Genomic DNA, 17,295 nt, shown 5'->3' on the forward strand with positions numbered 1-17,295 from the left:
TTTTTTAAAAAATTGGCTATGAATAAATATATTTAATGAAAAATAAAAATTGTATTAAATTTCATTTGGGTATAATTTATATATATATAACTATAGAAGAAAATGATATTTTATTGCATACGATATAGTGTACATTAATCTAACAATTGTGAGAATAAATATTTTTAAATAAATATTTCTAAATAACAAAAATGCATATTTACAGTAATTAACTACGTAAAAAATTTAATTTGTAATCTTGAAAACACTACTATTAACCAAAAAATTTAAATACATTCTACTTCATGAAAAAATCTGTGTTTTTAATTTTCACCCTGATTCACACTATGTCTCATATAATTTGATAGTAAATAACTTGGAATTGCACAGTTGTTAGTGGCATTTTTAGTATTCATCAATGCTACTTTTTTTTGAGATAACAGGCACCCCCACTCTACGTGATTTGATACAAATACTCGGATTTGAAATCAAAAAACAAAATCAAATGTGACTGGCAATGGTTTAGAACACAATAGGTCGTTTCACGTTTGATCGTGTACGTATTATGTTGATATAACCATAAACCATTGGATATATCATCTATAAAAGCAAAAAATAAAAATAAATAAATTTACTAAAAAACAATTCATGGAATGCTCGTGACTGTCATAATTAACGTTAGAGGTGGATGAATTTGGATCACCCGTTATTGCGGCATCTGAAATTTTGAACTACATGCATCTGTGTGATCCATACTTGTAAATACAAGTTAGTTGACATATTCACATTCATCTCTACATCTTTTAGCCCTTACATGCTGACACGTACCAAAGTTGTTGGAGAGGAACATTTTTATTATTTCTACTTTTTTTTTTTTTTTTTTTTTTGATAAGTAACGTTATTATTTCTACCTTTAATTTATATGAGAGGAATTTTGAACGAATACTGCGTCTTACCTAATTAAAAAGTTGATAATGCATATTTTTAATAATTCATCCACGGTCTACTATAGCAATTTTATTTATTTTTCAAAATTTTGAAACATATCTTTTTCTATGAAAAAAAAAAAAAAAAACATATCTTTTTCTAGACAAATGAGAAATTAACTTTTGTATATGATCTCTAGTGACTGACATGTTATTACTAGGGTAAAAAGTAATGTAATATAAACTTTTACCTATAATGAATATTTTAAATTTTAATGAAAATAAATTAAGACTCAAGTAAATTTGAAGAAATTGTCTGATTTCTGGGGTACTACGTTATCATGCTTAAGGTAAGCAGCAATGAAAAGAACGAGTTACTGATTCTTTTCTTCTTCGCTATCATAATAATATAGCGATTCTTTTCTTATTCGCTATAATAATAATAATTTCAAGACAGGAATATTGTAACTTAACCAATTTTTGACCGGTGTTTTGCAATTCAATCCAAAAATTTAAGTTATTTATTTAGTAGTATAATATTACCACCCGACCATATATACTCAAATACTTTCCTGGATTCATCATGGTACAGGGCTCCCCAAATAACACCTAGCGTGAGATAGAAATTGCTGTTAAAATTTGGAATGATGCAAAGAAAAGAACCAATACTGCATATAATATGGCATCCTCACGCTAACAAAGAAACATGCAACCAAAAAGTAAAGCTGACACCCCATTATGCTATTGCGTCCAATTGGTACCAATCTACCATGTACTACAATCAGGTTCAGGCCACAAGGTGAGAAAGAGCTTGATGGTGATGGTGCATTATTCTTAACCCCAACACACAACGGCACTCCAAATGCGCACACATCTTCTACATTGCCATGCCCCCCATTTCTCAGCAACCACTTCAGCACATCTATAGATTCGCTTGCATAGCAGTTTATGTCTAAATAAAAGCAATGTCAACATACCAGGTGAGGAACAACAGATTTACGGAAGGAATGCATACACCGAGCAGTTCCAAATTATGGATTTTTCTAGTAATACTAACATTGCTACCACCTTATAATAATGCTTTCAGACTACTACAGGGAGTAGAACAACAATTTCTACCAAGAAAGAAAGCAGTGGCCAAATTCTTAAATATGTACGGATAATGGACCTACATTACACCTAAACCTTAATAGCTACTTGTGAACCATGGATTCAACGATCTAAAATGTTGTTCTGAAAAATGTTCCATACAAAGATGCATGTTCTGCTGGATTCAACTATAAATCAACCATCCCATACATGAAAACAAAATGACATCTACGTTTCTTCAAACTTGCAATGAATCAACCCACATCAAGAAAAATCATACACTAACTTAACAAAAACACATAAACATGCATGCACGTACATATAGACATATAAACATAATAAATGATAAAAATGAGAGCAGTATTGGAGACCATAAATATTCTCATCAAATCGAATACATTATACTTACAGAAAATGAAGGGTGAGAAATATCAGAGATAGAGAGGAGGAAAAACCACTCCAGATTGAAACTAATACACTACGTTTACATGCAATACAACTTCAACAACAACAGTATAGTTCATAGATTTAAAAGCCTGTGTAATAATTGAAGAATTACACAGATCACTAAATGAGAAGATCATCATCCACAAAACAAATCCATTGTATACTCTTAAGCATAAGATTAAATTTTGAAAGGGAAAAAAAAAAAGTTCATTTTTTTCAAAGAAAAAGATGAGTAGACTTGTAGAAGTAAAAGATTGATGTTTACCTTCATCTTATCTACTACCATCATCTTCTTCTTTTCTGTTACTTTGCACGAAAAAGAGAACCAAATATGGTAAAAGATTGAAAAGTGATTTTGAGCTGTTCAATTATCAGAAATTGGACAGTAGATTATGACGACCATAACTGCGGAGGATGAATGAAAAAGAAAGCCAAGGGTTTGTGAAAGGACGAAGAAGCAATGTTCCGGTCGATATCGTCTATGACCAAAGACGATAAAACAGACTCACTGTGTCAATCACCAGACAGTACTAGCAGCATTCCAGGGTGTCACCTAAACAACGAAAGTTGTAACATCGTTCATCTGAGGTCACTTGAGTCCAAGGAAGACTTGGTGGTGCTACTAAAACTGCCTTAATCTTATCTAAGAAAAGAGAGTTAATTTTCTTCAAACAACACGTTAAAGATGAGAAGACAGTCGAAGTAAACAATTGATCTATACCTTAATCATATCTATCATCATCTTCTTCTTGTCTGTTACTTTGCATAAAAAAGAGAACTAAATATGGTAACAGATTGATTAAAGTGATTTTGGCCTGATCAATTATCTGAAAAACAGGACTGCAGATCACGACTACCATAACTGCGGAGGGAGAATGAAAAATAAAGTCAAGAGTTAGTGAAAGGACAATGAAGCAATGTTCCGGTCAACATCGTCTATGACCAAAGACAATGAGACGGAGTCACTGGGACAATCGCCGGGAAGTACTAGCAGCATCCCAGGGTGCCACCATGACAAAGGCAACTGTAACATTGTTCATCTGAGGTCACTTGAGTCCACAGGTGAACATGATGGTGCTACTCAAACTGCCTAAAGTTGGCCTCTGGGAAATGATCTGGTGATCCTAAAGGTGGTTGGAAGGATATAACAAGTGGCCCATGAACACATTGTTGGGGTTTTGTTGGAAATGGAAGTACAGCAGAGGTAATGAGGGGAGCGAGAAAAGTTGGTCTTGGCCTTCAATATGTGAAGTGTTCAAGACACAGCATCTTAAACTAGGGCTCCGACTCTGGCAGAGCCGAACACACAAGTAGGCCAATGCTTAATTTAGAAGACAGAAAATATAGAGAAATTAAAAGACCCTACTAACTGGGATTCAAGGTCAAACCGTCAACGTACAAGTCTTATGATTCCAAAATGTGAATTTTGTTAGCATCCAATTGGTGCACAAGGAATATTCGCAATACAAGGCATATTAACATAGTCAATTACAGCCAAAAGCTAATCATTATGATCAGTTATCAAACTGTGCAAAAAAAAACACATAAAGCATCACAATCCCATGAAAAATCTACGCAAATCTATCCTTTTATGAAGCTTAAGACCATAACGATCAAAAAAATAATTTTCTCCCAATAAAGAATGAAGCAATCATATTATTGCCATTTACAGACCTACATTACCCATGCACCAAATTATTCTCATAAAAAAATGACTAAGACGACCTCCAAATCCGGGAAATCATCCACATCGACATCACGATGCATGTGTACCATAGATTATTTGTTCTAAGAGGTTCTTCTGCAAAAGGTTCCATATAAAGATGCATGTCAAATTAGATACATCTCTAAAATAAACGATCCCATTACATAAAGTGAGATTTACATTTCCACTAATCTGCCATGGATTCATTTACTAATTCAAATATGCAAGCAAGAACACAAACTAATTCAACAAAAAACAAATATGCAAACAGGCATTTAAACATATACTGCAGATGCATATACACAGACATATACATACAATAAATTATAAATATGAGAACAGCATTAGGGATTCTAATTTTTCTGAGTAGCATTAAATTAAATAAAAAAACATTTTTTTACAGGAAATGAAGGGTGAGAGGCATCAGAGATCAGGAGGAGATGAAAACCCACTTCAGATCAGAACTGATACACTAAGTTTATATGTGATACAAGTTCCATAAAAACTTAGTAAAGCTCATAAATTTAAAAGCCCATGTAAGATCATCATCCATACACCAAATCACTCTAACCATGAGATTAGAAGGGAAATAAATAGGTAAATTCTCTTCAAACAGCATGAAAAGACTGAGTAAACTCGAAGAAGTAAGACGATTGATCTTTTTCTTACTTAACCTCAACTATCCTCATCTCCTTCTTGTCTGTTCCTCGGCATAAAAAAAGAGAACGAAGAATTGTAAGGGATTGATTCAAATAGTTTTGGGTAGATCGATCATCAGAGACATAAAGCCGTGCACTGCAGATCATCGTCACCATAACCAAAGTCAACCCCATCAGGAGGAGGAGGAAGATTGAGATCAAAAGGCAAGGGTTTGCGGAACGACGACGAAGCGATGTCTCTCTCTCCCTCTCCATCGTCGATGACCGAAGACGATGAGTCGCAATCGCTGCGACCATCGTCCGCCAGCACCGGCGGCGTCCTAGGGTGTCGCACCACCGTCTGCGTGGGCGGCTTGGGACCACTGAAGGACTCGACGGTGCTGCTCAAACTGCTTGAGGTGGGTCTCTGGGGAATGATCTGTTGGTCCTGAAGGTGGTTCGGAGGGTAAAACCGGTGGTCAATGAAGGGATCGTTAGGGTTTTGGTGGATATCAGCGTACGGAGAGAGAGGGAAGTTGGTCTTGGCCTTGGGTCCGCGGAGGGTTCGAGCAGCTGCGTCGTAGGCTCGAGCGGCGTCTTCGGCGGAATCGAAGGTCCCGAGCCAAACCCTAGTTTTCTTCCAAGGGTCTCTGATCTCTGCAGCGAATCTGCCCCACGGTCTCTTTCTCACTCCTCGGAATCTAATCTCGTTGGCGGGGTTTCTGGATCCAGATCGGTTGGCTTCTCCGGCCACCGTAGTCGGTGGCGCCGCCTTGGCCGCTGCGGTAGGTCTGACTCTCCGCATTGGCCTGATTGATGAAAGGAGGAGGCTTTAGAGAGAGAGAGTGTGTTAAAAAATAAAAAATAAAGGGTGAGACAGAGAAATGAAGAATCAATTGATATGAAACATGGTGAAGATCAGAACTCCACTCTTTTTTGAGCAGAAGACGATAATCTTCTCTTTCTCGTTCTGTATTTTACTCCCTGTTTTCTCAATATTTTGTGGGGAGAGATGAAATCGAGAAGGCGAAGAAATAAATAAATAAAAGGCGAAATTTCTCTCTCCACAGACTCCACGTATCGACTCTCCTCCAATTACTCCTTCGCTTCTTTTTTCCCTCTTATTTTCTTTTGATTGTAATCATCATGTATGAAATGACGAAAAGTTCCTTAGTATTACTTTTTTTATTTTTATTCTGTAGCAATTTTTCATTTGCCAACAAAAATAAAAAAAATAAATAAGAACATCCTCAATTATTAATGAAAAATAAAGAAAATAATTTCTTACACTGAAAAATATGTATTATCTATCACAGCATATGCTATTGCTATGCGTGAAAACTATTTTAATATTGTAAGGAAATAAAACTATTTTAATAAATTTATCAGTATACTCTTTTTTATAAATTTTCTCTTTTATAAAAGTAAGAATAAATTTAATATTAATAATGTTTAATTTGAAATGCTAATTTTTCGTTTTCTTCCCTTTCCTAACAAAAATAGAAGAATATCAAGAATTAGTATTCATACAATCATTTTCAAATCTTTTTGTTTTTATTTTTTTCCTTTAATTTTCTTTCCAACATTTTGTACCAAACACAACATTTCATCTTCCCACATTGTCTTCCTTTTCTTTTTCTTCTATTTGTTTTCACTCACAACAGGCATGGTATCAATGGCTTGCTGTAAGTAGTCGCCACGTGTTCAATTCGAAAAGATTTCATGAATTTTTTGTTTTTTTTTTACATTGTAAAATATTTTATTCAAAAAAATTTATTTTTTAGGTAAAATATTTTTTATTTTTTATTTTTTTATGTTCGACAAATATTTAAGTCGAATTCATCAAGCAGGGAATGTAAAATAATTTGTCGAATATTAATGAATACATTATTTTTGTTAAATTTTAATATTTTTTTTTACGTAAATATTTTATAATAAACAAACATCAAAAAAATAAAAATATATATCTTATAAAAAAATATTTTACATCTGTCTTAAAGCATAAAAGTTAGTAAACTATTCATGTCAAATATATTATAAAATTAATTTGAATGCAACTTTGATACCATGCGTTAATCGTTATTGCTGACTTGCATCACCAAGATATGTGAACATATGAAGCCCATAATTTGGAATATGTATTCTTCATTTACCAAAAATTAACATTATTAAACAACATCACTAAGCAATAAATTTTTTAACTTTTGTGAGAAAAAATAGGCAGCCTCATGTCTTAACAAATGTAAGAAAAAATAATTAATCTAAGCTCTTATACAAGATTCGTCCCCTAAATTATTGTCATTTTGCAAATAGCTTCGCTGAACTAAAAATTACCCCTCTAAACTATTGATTTGTTGCAATTAAAGATAAATCTATTACAAAAAACTATTTTACCATTTCTCATTCAAATTTTATTTTCTTACTAAATTATTTTTATTATCTTTTCTCTTATGTAAATATTAATTATACTATTTACCTTAATTTTATTATCAGTATCAATTTATCATAAAAATGAAAAAAAAATAGATAAATTGATTTGTAACTGCCAATTTCTAAATTGGTTAACTTATTGTTAAAATTTATTATTTATAATAAAACATATTACAACCAATTTAAACATTTTTATCATAAATAAAAAAAATCATCTTTTTCATACAATATATTGATGAAAAACTAATAAAATACTTTTTTAAAAAAATACCTTATTTTCATGTAATATATTCATTAAAAATTAAAAAATTATACTAAAATTTTTTATTTAAATAATTAAAGGTAAATTTATGCAAATTTAATGAAAAATATCTCATCAAATTAGTATGAATTTTTTCATAATTTATTTAGATAAGAAAAATATATTAAATGTCATTCAATAAAAAGGGTCATTATGGTCATTTATTGAAATATAGTATAGTCATTGGGGTATGTTGCAATAAAATAAGATAGTTTAGGGGGTTTTATGTACAAAATCTAGTTCAAAGGGGTTATTTGTAAATTCAAACATAGTTCAAGGGGTTTTTTGCACTTTACCCTAAAAAAAAACCTATTTCAAAATTTTTATCTTAAGGCTCCGTTTGTTTGAGGACAAAAAATATATATATATTATGTTTTTCGGTGTTTGGTAGTAACAAATTCAAAAAAAATTATTTTACAAAGGAAAATAAAATTTCAAAATTTAATTAAAACAACTTACCAATTAATCATCTAAAAGTCGTTTTTTGAGCCTATCAATTTCACTCTCAATATCCTTAACAAAAGTATATGGCATAAAAAATATTAATCAAGTACATAAAATAGTTAGTTACATAGTAGCCAAAAAAAGTCTAGAGAGAGAGAAAGAGAGCGTTTAGAGAGAGAAAAAAAACCATTTTACATGTGTTATAATGACCAGAAACAAAATAACTATTAAGAGAATAGTCAATAAGCCCATACCGTAGGCACGAAGGAGGGCACGAGGCCAATATTTTATTTAACAACAATCATACAATTTCCTAATTTTGATTTCTTCAATTTATTTTTATTATTATATTTTTTTTTTCATTATTATTGGTTTAGCGATTAACCTGTAGTACTATTTTTTTAAACCTAAAAAAGTGATACATAAAGTGGAGAAAGAAACGAAAAGAAAAAAAAGCTTACTTGACATCAACATTCGATAATAGAGAAACTTGTTTCGGTTTCTTTATATTTTTTTCAAAAATCAATTGATTATTTTTTGATATTTCTTGTCAAATAATTATTATTGTTGGTATAAAAATAATTGTACCAATTGATAGTAAGAAAAATTTTGAACAATCAATTACTCAAATAAGAATTTTAATTTAATTCAAAAATATTTTTAGAAGCCAAACACAAAAAATATTTTCAAAACCTTTACCAACCAAAAAAAAAAAAACATTACAGATTAAAAAATGTTACATAAGTTCAAACAAACAGAGCCTAAATCTCAATTCATATTAACCGATTCTGCTAAAAATATTTCACTTAATTAACCTCTCAATTTAATAATTAACAAAATAAAGTGATAGTCAGAATCACAGTAAAGATGTTTATCTATTTTAATGACTTTGACGTTATTTGATAAAATTGTAACTTTTAAGTGATAATTAAAAAATAAATTTTTGATTTTTAATTATTATTTTTCAAAATTTAGCATTGATATAAAAAAAGGATGCCCCGCAACATAAAATTTTATCAAACACATGTAATTGAATAAACTATTTTAATTATTTTCTCATTTGGTTATCAAACAACTACTACAAAATAGCTTCTTTTTTTTTTAAGTTAGCACCAAGAACTGTTCTAGGCAGGGTTCCTTCGGGACCCATCTTAGGCTACAAACCTGAAGGTGCAGAGTCTCACCCCAAAAATATACCAGATAAGTCAAGAGTGATAATGAAATTAATAGGGATCGAACACTGACCTAGTGTGACTCAGTGCTACTACAAAATAGCTGTAAGCTCTTTCTTGCAATTTAACCTTTAAGAGGACAAAGATGTCATAAAATGGATCTCCGATGCCCCTGAAGAGTTCCACAATCCTTGACCAATGACCATGCTTGTGGTGGCCCACCGCAACTGAACCCACCAGCCACTGTCCTGTCCATTACTCACGCTGGCCCACTTCGCAGCTCCTATACTAGTAATTTAGTAGTGCTATCCACTACCGGTCCAGCCCAGTCTCCGAAATAGAGAGACGCTTGTGGGACCTACGTATCAGTGTCCGTTGGATATTATCAGCCACACCCTTCGGTGTGATGTGAAGCATTCTGACTTCAGACCAAGAGAGAATGACTAGTGGAGGGACGTTGCAATGCATATAAACCATACTTCTCCACTCTTGTATTTGAAAAATATGATTATTTTGATTTCGTAAAAAATATATACGGTATACTTTTTCACTCTTCCAAATCTTTACCAAATATTTTCATAAAATTTTAAAATCTCTAATATTTTTAGTTTCTATGATATGTTTACTCTAGTTTTTACTTCATTACTAATAATTTTAAAATTTTACATTCTTATTGAGTTATGTTAACTACGGCGTAGGCACGTTAGTAAATTTGTGTATGCTACGCGAATTAAACGCGTACATATGAATTTTGGAAAAATATTCTTATTTATCGAATAGAATTGAAAGATACGATAAAATATATATTTTTTTTCATCACCCATATGCAACACATTTATTCATTTTGCTTACCCCGTTTAATTCGTATTTATACTTTAGGATAACTTTAATTGTTTTTTTTTATTTCGTTCACGTTTATAATTATATTTTTTTCAAATACACATTCTTAACTCAAATTACGTCTTTTGTTTGGTACAACCATTTTCTTTCACACTATCAAAATAATACTATTTGTAGTGCAATTTCAGAAAAGGCTGTTACCCCTCAGTTATTCTACTATCACTCTATTTATTTTTTTTTAATCGCTTATTATTGTCAATCCAATACTTGATCTTTAATCAAAGTAATGAAACACACATATATAAACACTATAATTTTGAAGAATCATAAATTTTTATTAATGTTTGTAGACATTTATAAATTTTTTGTTTTGTTCGGAGATCTTTTAAATTTTGTTAGTGTCTTTATTATTATTATTATTATTTTGGAAGTTTGTAAATCAACACATTCACTAGATGTTTTAGTAAAATATAAAGATATTTTCACAAGTATCACACCATATAATTATGCATTTATTATAAATATATAGGGAAAAATGAAAAAATAAATAAATATATAGGCTAACAAGGAAAGATGAAAAAAAAAAGAAAAAAAAGAAAAGAAGAAGATGCATTTTGGGATCATGTTGAACAAAACTCTAACTATCATGGAGATATTTCAATAGTCAAATCACATTTATCTAGGGTAGAAGGTAGATATATTAAAATTTGTTCAAAAGTATTATAAGAGGTTCAAGTAGCTGCATTTTATTTTTAATTTAGGCAACATAATTGATTAATTGAATTATAATTTTTTTAATTAATTTTGTGATGAATTGATCATGTTATGGACCTATAATTATTGATTAATTATATTTAGATAGTTTATTTTTGCTATGATTATTGTGATAGTGTTAATTGTAATATATTTATTTTATTATTTGTTACATATTATTCATTGTAATTACAAATATATGATATATAAGAAAATAAAAAGATGTATATAGCTGAATTTTTAGTACATATAATATATTATACACGTATGTATTCGTATTCATATTTTTACGTTTTCATTTTTTTTAAACGTGTTTTTAAAAAAATATCGAATTATATTCGTACATTTTTGTATTCATATTTTTTTCACATCGTATTTTACTAACTATGCTAATACTGGTATTATTTTACTTTTATTGGATCCAAAAATTACATGACCTCTTAGTTTTTTTTTTTTCTCAACACTTTCCAAATCCTTGAATTGCAATGTAACTTCAATGAATGAAAGACATAAGAGATGGCCAAACACATGACAATATTTCCACTCATTCTAAATGAAAATAAGTTTATGGAAATCAATTTTGCATGCTTTGTATCTTTTTAAGTTTTAACATATTACAAATTTAAAAAATATTCAAATCGACTCTTTTTTTTTTTTTTTTGTTTATATTACATTTATTCCAAATAAAATAATGACAATTTAGATGGGTACAAAAATAGATTTGGATCAATTATGACAATTCATTAGTTACAGATAGGGGTGGCAATTCGTGTTCGTGTTGTGTCGATGTAAGGGTATTATACTAAATAAGTAAGTTCAAACCGAACCCATTTAATAATCGTGTCAAAAATTTTCAATACTAATCCAACCCGTTTATTAAACAGGTAAACATATTAACCCGTTTAATAACCTGTTTATCAAATTGAGACATTTAATATTTAATAAAATACTAAATAAAAAAAAAATTGTCATAATTAACCAAAATATTCAAAACAAAAAACAAAATTATAAGACATAGACAAGGTTTATGTTGAAATGACTTAACTATCCATAATAATTGTGTTTAAACAGATAACATATTGTATAGGTCATATTCACAATTATAACATGTTGAGTTAAATGGGTTACGCGAGTTGAACCCCTCAACCATAACCTGACACGATTAAGTAAATGGGTTAATCGTGTCAACCCTTTTATGACCCAAACCCTTTTATGACCCAAACCCTTTTATGCCAAACCCTTTTAACTCGTGTTGTGTTCGTGTCGTGTCGTAATTTACCACCACTAGTTACATATCACATTATATAGACAAATAATACATATATTATATTCGTCTTAAAAAAAAATAGATGTACTATTTTTTTTACATCTCTAAATTATCATTTTGACTAACACAAATGCACTAATTATAACACATCCTAACCCAATTTACACTATTTAATAAATTGAACAATTGGAATGTATCTAATCATCTGCATTAACCTTATTCATACTTGATGTCATCATACATCAGAGTGTCTGCTTAATAGTTTACAATTTTAAACAACTATAAGCCCACTATGCAGTTCTGACAAAACATAACTGTTAATTACAAGTTACACTATTAAATTCTATTACAATAGTTACATCTTATAGAAAAGACGTTTTATTGTCATTTTCTCTAGTTACACTTAAGACTTTAGACCTGGCAGTAGCAATCCACCATTGTACCTGAAAAATTATAGATAACTTACAGCTTTACAAACATTAAAATATAATACTCTCCTTTTAGACCAGAATATGGACTTTATATAATATATATTACTCTCTTTCGAGGCCAGAATATGAACCTTATATGATATAGTACTCTCCTTCTAGGCCAGAATATGGACCTTATATATGTATATTACTCTCATTCCAAGTATGAATCTTATACAATATAATCAAGTTATATAAACAACTTTATTTCACATAAACATCTTCATTTTCTTCAATTAACACATTCAAGTGTAAAACTTCTAGTCAATACACTCATCTTGGCTACTTCCCAATTTATTCACTTATCCTTTGGTACGGTCGAAGTTGTCTGCTCTTTTTCCTTGCCTGAATAAAATTGTAATCACGTCGTATCTATTTCTAGAGAGAAATAAATAATAATTATCACTTTTATATAATTCTCAATTCCATACACAATTATTATGAAAATTCTAACTATAAATATTATATTAACTTCATCTCATCAATCCCAGCAACTATCAATTATTCAAACCCATATAATATAATACTTGAATCAAGTAAAATAAATAAAACAGATATAATTTATGTAGAACTACTTAATCAAGTTGTCCATGGAAAATACCAAACAATAAACCTTCAATAGAAAATTCTCTACCTTTAGTACTATTAACCAAAATTCCAGATAGCAATTTCGTCCCATTCCTTCTAAATTTTCTTCTTCTCTCTTTCTTTATCTTTCCTCCACACTCTCTCTCCAGCCATTTCCTCCCAAGGATTTCATCTTTTGATTAATTTTTTTGTGGGTTCAGTACAGTGGCCATAGAACTATAATTTTATTTCCTTTTGACATAACACTTTTCACACAAAGTTTCCACAACCAACTTCTAAATCTCATCCTAAACAATAATTAAATATATATTAAAGGTATCAAAATATATCTAATTTACACATACCCAGCAGATTTATCTCACTTTATAGAGATTAATAATTCAATTAAGAGAAAGACAATAAAATAAATGAAGAACAACTCAATAATTAAATTCTCAAGGAATTTGATCGAAAAACTTAGAATAAAAATTTCCAATATAAAACCCTCTACCTATACGTAGTAATTTGTCTGAAACTCCCAGTTTTTTTTTTTTTTTTTCCCTCCTTTCTCTTTGGCCGTATGAAGCTACTGATCTTTCTTCTTTTCTTTCTTTCTTCTCTTTTACTTTATTTTTTTCTGTTGCCAACGCATAGCCCCAAAACCGGCCCCTAATTTAGTTTCATATACAAAATTTTTTATATCTACAAGTTATATCTATCTCTATGTACACATGGTGGGTGTGTGTGTGTTTTGTACTAGTAGCTCCCTCTTTAGTCACCAACATAAAAAGATAAGTTTTGACTATAAAAGTATCAAATATTATAATATATGCTTAAAGGTACTCATCAATTCTTACAATTTTCATTATTTACAATCAACAAATACCCACCACGTATGACATCATCCATACCAACATGTAACAATTTTGCCTATTTAATTTTCTTTTCATTCACTTGGTTGCTACTATTTTAATTAATAAGCTTTAACACAAAACAAAACTTCACAAAACAGCCTATCCCATAAATATAATATATAAGTTATGTCTGATTAAAATAAAATCATGTTAATGAAATAAATTTTGTGTCGGGGTCTTACAAATTATGAAGTATTATTTTGCCTTTTAACAATAGTAAATTTGAAATTAACTATTATTAATATAATAAAAAAGTATTAAAAATTCACTATCATAAAAATTAAATTCTCCAAAAAGTTTAAGGATGTCTCAAAATTCATGTTCTATTCTAAAATTGAATATATTATTTTTTATATCATTCTCAAACTATCCATTTGACATTGACTAGTAAATGCACTATTACGAAATACATGTCCCTTTTAACAAGAATAAATTAAAAAATTCACTCAAATAATTATTATGTGTTTGATATATAAGAATGAAATGAAATGTCCATCCCTACCATTCTTTTGTTTAGTATGCAATTTAAAATAGGAATGGCCATTCCATTGGAATAAAAATCCATTCCACAACTAAACTTATGGAATGGTCATTTCATTTTCAAATAATTTTTTTTTTTTAAATAAATCAATTTCCCAAAAAGCCCTCATATTTAAAGTCCGAAAACCTCCACCACCACCACCTTCCCCACCACTGCCGCCGCTATTGCTTTCCATCACCACCATCGCTTTTATTGACTTTCACCACTGCCGCCTCTATTCGCTTTCATCACTGTCATTGTCACCGTCATAATTGTTGCTGCCTTCAGCCACTACACCGCAACCACCTCTATTGTATTCCACTATAGCCACCTTTACTGTATTATGTTGGAAACGGGGGCATTAAAAACATAAACTTTGGATAAGATTTGAAATAGATTCCGCTACTAATTTTTTACGGATCTCTAGACAAGCACGTTTCTCTCCGCAAGGAGATGAACGTGGTATATTTACTTTCTGAAATCCGTTTCTGGATGAATGAGAAATTAGCTCCAAAGTGTAGTGTTTTGATAAGCCTAAATAGGTATGCAAAATGTGGGAAGTGTTTGTCCCACATGGAAAAAATGTTGAAACAAATTGAAATTTAAATAAGCTGAGTTTAGGATTTGGGCTTGGGCTTGGGCTTGGGCCTAATTGTAAAGTCCAGATTATTCTTTTTTGGAATTTTAGATTGGGCCTAATTTTGGGCTGGGCTTATTTAAATGGGTTTTACAAATGAGTAGGTTTTTTTGGGTGGTTGGTTTTTTGAATTAAAAAAACTACTTTTTAGTTTTTCTAAAAGGTTACACCTTTTAAATTAAAAAAAAAACCATATTTTAGTTTTTCTAAAGGGTTACACCTTTTAAATTAAAAAACCACTTTTTAGTTTTTTTCAAAAGGTTACACCTTTTTTTTCGAACCATCATGACCTATGGTTGCACCCATTCGAAAAGACACATTGCAACCTATTGGAATGGATGTGTCTATTGGTGAACAGATACCATGTGAACCATTGCAACCTATTGGAATGGATGTGTCTATTGGTGAACAGACACCATGTGAACCATTGCAACCTATTGGAATGGATGTGTCTAGTGGTGAATAGACACCATGTGAACCATTGCAACCTATTGTAATGGTTGTGTCTAATGATGAAGAGACGCACCCAATCAGAAAAGGCATTTCTGTTTCTATAAATACCCCCCTTTGGATCATTTGCAATTTATTCATTTTCATTTTCTTCTATCTCCCTCTCTAGACTAGAACCCAACCCAAGTGGGTTCAAACCTTAGGTTAAGTGGTCCGAGCCACTTCGATCCTAATCCAATTTCATCGAGCTATATTAAGATTGGTCCGAATCATTTGGTTCGGATTACACCCAATTCAGCATTTATATAGTATATAGATGCATTTTTGAGTCAGAGAGAGTATTACACGGAGGAGGTTCGCCGTATCCACGAGTTTGTAGTGCTGCTACTGGTGGATGTAGACCGTTGTATCCTGGGAGATAGACGCCACTGAGTCCGTTAGCACCATAGCGGGGCGAATCTGTCTTAAGGACATAGTATCCAATACTAGCCTCGGTCCAGGTTCATTCCTTGCATATTATTATTATTTTATTGCTTTATTTTGTATATTTAATTAAATATAGAGTTGCATATTTAATTAATGATTTATTAGCATATTGTTAATTATCTCATGACATATTAGTATAAAGGTTGTTATATCTTAAAAGTCACATTAAGCATATATTTTACCAACAATCTTAAGACAGATTCCTTCCTTGCGTAGATTTTATTATATGTTTCTATTTAAGATATAAACAAGTAGATATTATACTAATAGTTGAGATATGATAAAATAATATTATATACATTATTATATGATAATATGTTAAATATTAATGCATTCAATATTATGTGAAATTGAAGCATGTTATATAAGTGGATTATTGAATTATTCAATATTGGTTGAATTATTTACTTTTTGTAATATGATATTATGAAGTATATGACATTACCTTAAACATGTATCAACTAGAGGTGAAAAAAAAATACTTCGTTACTTTTATCATTGGTTGCACAAGATACCGTTATGTGTATTTGCCACGAAGCAAAGATGAAACCTTAGAAATGTGACACCATATGAATTATAAAAAATTCGAAGACCTTCTTATAAATTCTTAAAAATGTGGGGGTGTCTAACTAAGGTTGTACTTTCTCCTAAGAAAGTTAAAGTGAGACATATAATGTGGCAACCTTGTGGGTAGGTGTGCCGTGGGCGGGTGCAAGAGGCATTGACATGTTATCACATTGAGCAAGTTACAGGTGCACAGTCCCACACCACCTACGTAAGGGAAAGGTAAAGTGATTTTATGTAGTGGTGTTATCTCCAATTGGTACGAGGCTTTTTGAGATAAAATCCAATAATAAAATCGTGCGGGCTTGATCCCAAAGTGGACAATATCATACTATGTGATGGAGTGGATCGTTACATAAAACCTTTGATAGGTTATAACATCAGTGCATATCATTTTCTTGTAGGCTAGAACGTCTACATCTTTTGGTCCTAATTTTCTAGTATGTTTATTAGAGAATGAGCCACAAATCTTTTTTTCTTAAATTAATTATGTGATATAATTAATCATGTGATATAATATGAAACTATATTGTTATGCAAATTCAATATTATTTTTACAAAAGTTTATTATTTAAAATTATAATATTGAGATATGTGGTTGAATTACTTAGTTTGCGTAGTAATTTAATTTTACAATATAGCTTATTTAATGTGTGATATTATTAATTTTGTATGAGTTCATGACTGGTTTGTGTA

At 30.5% G+C, this 17,295-nt stretch overlaps 1 protein-coding gene across 1 annotated transcript; it reads right to left on the minus strand.

Moving 5' to 3' along the window:
- Positions 1–4,490: 4,490 nt before the first annotated feature.
- On the minus strand, positions 4,491–5,886 carry LOC132308397 (ethylene-responsive transcription factor 3-like). Its single transcript, XM_059806464.1, has one exon. The coding sequence runs from the start codon at positions 5,587–5,589 to the stop codon at positions 4,921–4,923; it is 669 nt and encodes a 222-aa protein (XP_059662447.1). The 5' UTR covers positions 5,590–5,886; the 3' UTR covers positions 4,491–4,920.
- Positions 5,887–17,295: the final 11,409 nt, after the last annotated feature.

Source organism: Cornus florida, unplaced genomic scaffold (assembly GCF_030987335.1).
Source record: "Cornus florida cultivar Cherokee Brave unplaced genomic scaffold, ASM3098733v1 CherokeeBrave_3.0.0_Hap2_Chr05, whole genome shotgun sequence".
Classification (NCBI taxonomy): domain Eukaryota; kingdom Viridiplantae; phylum Streptophyta; class Magnoliopsida; order Cornales; family Cornaceae; genus Cornus; species Cornus florida.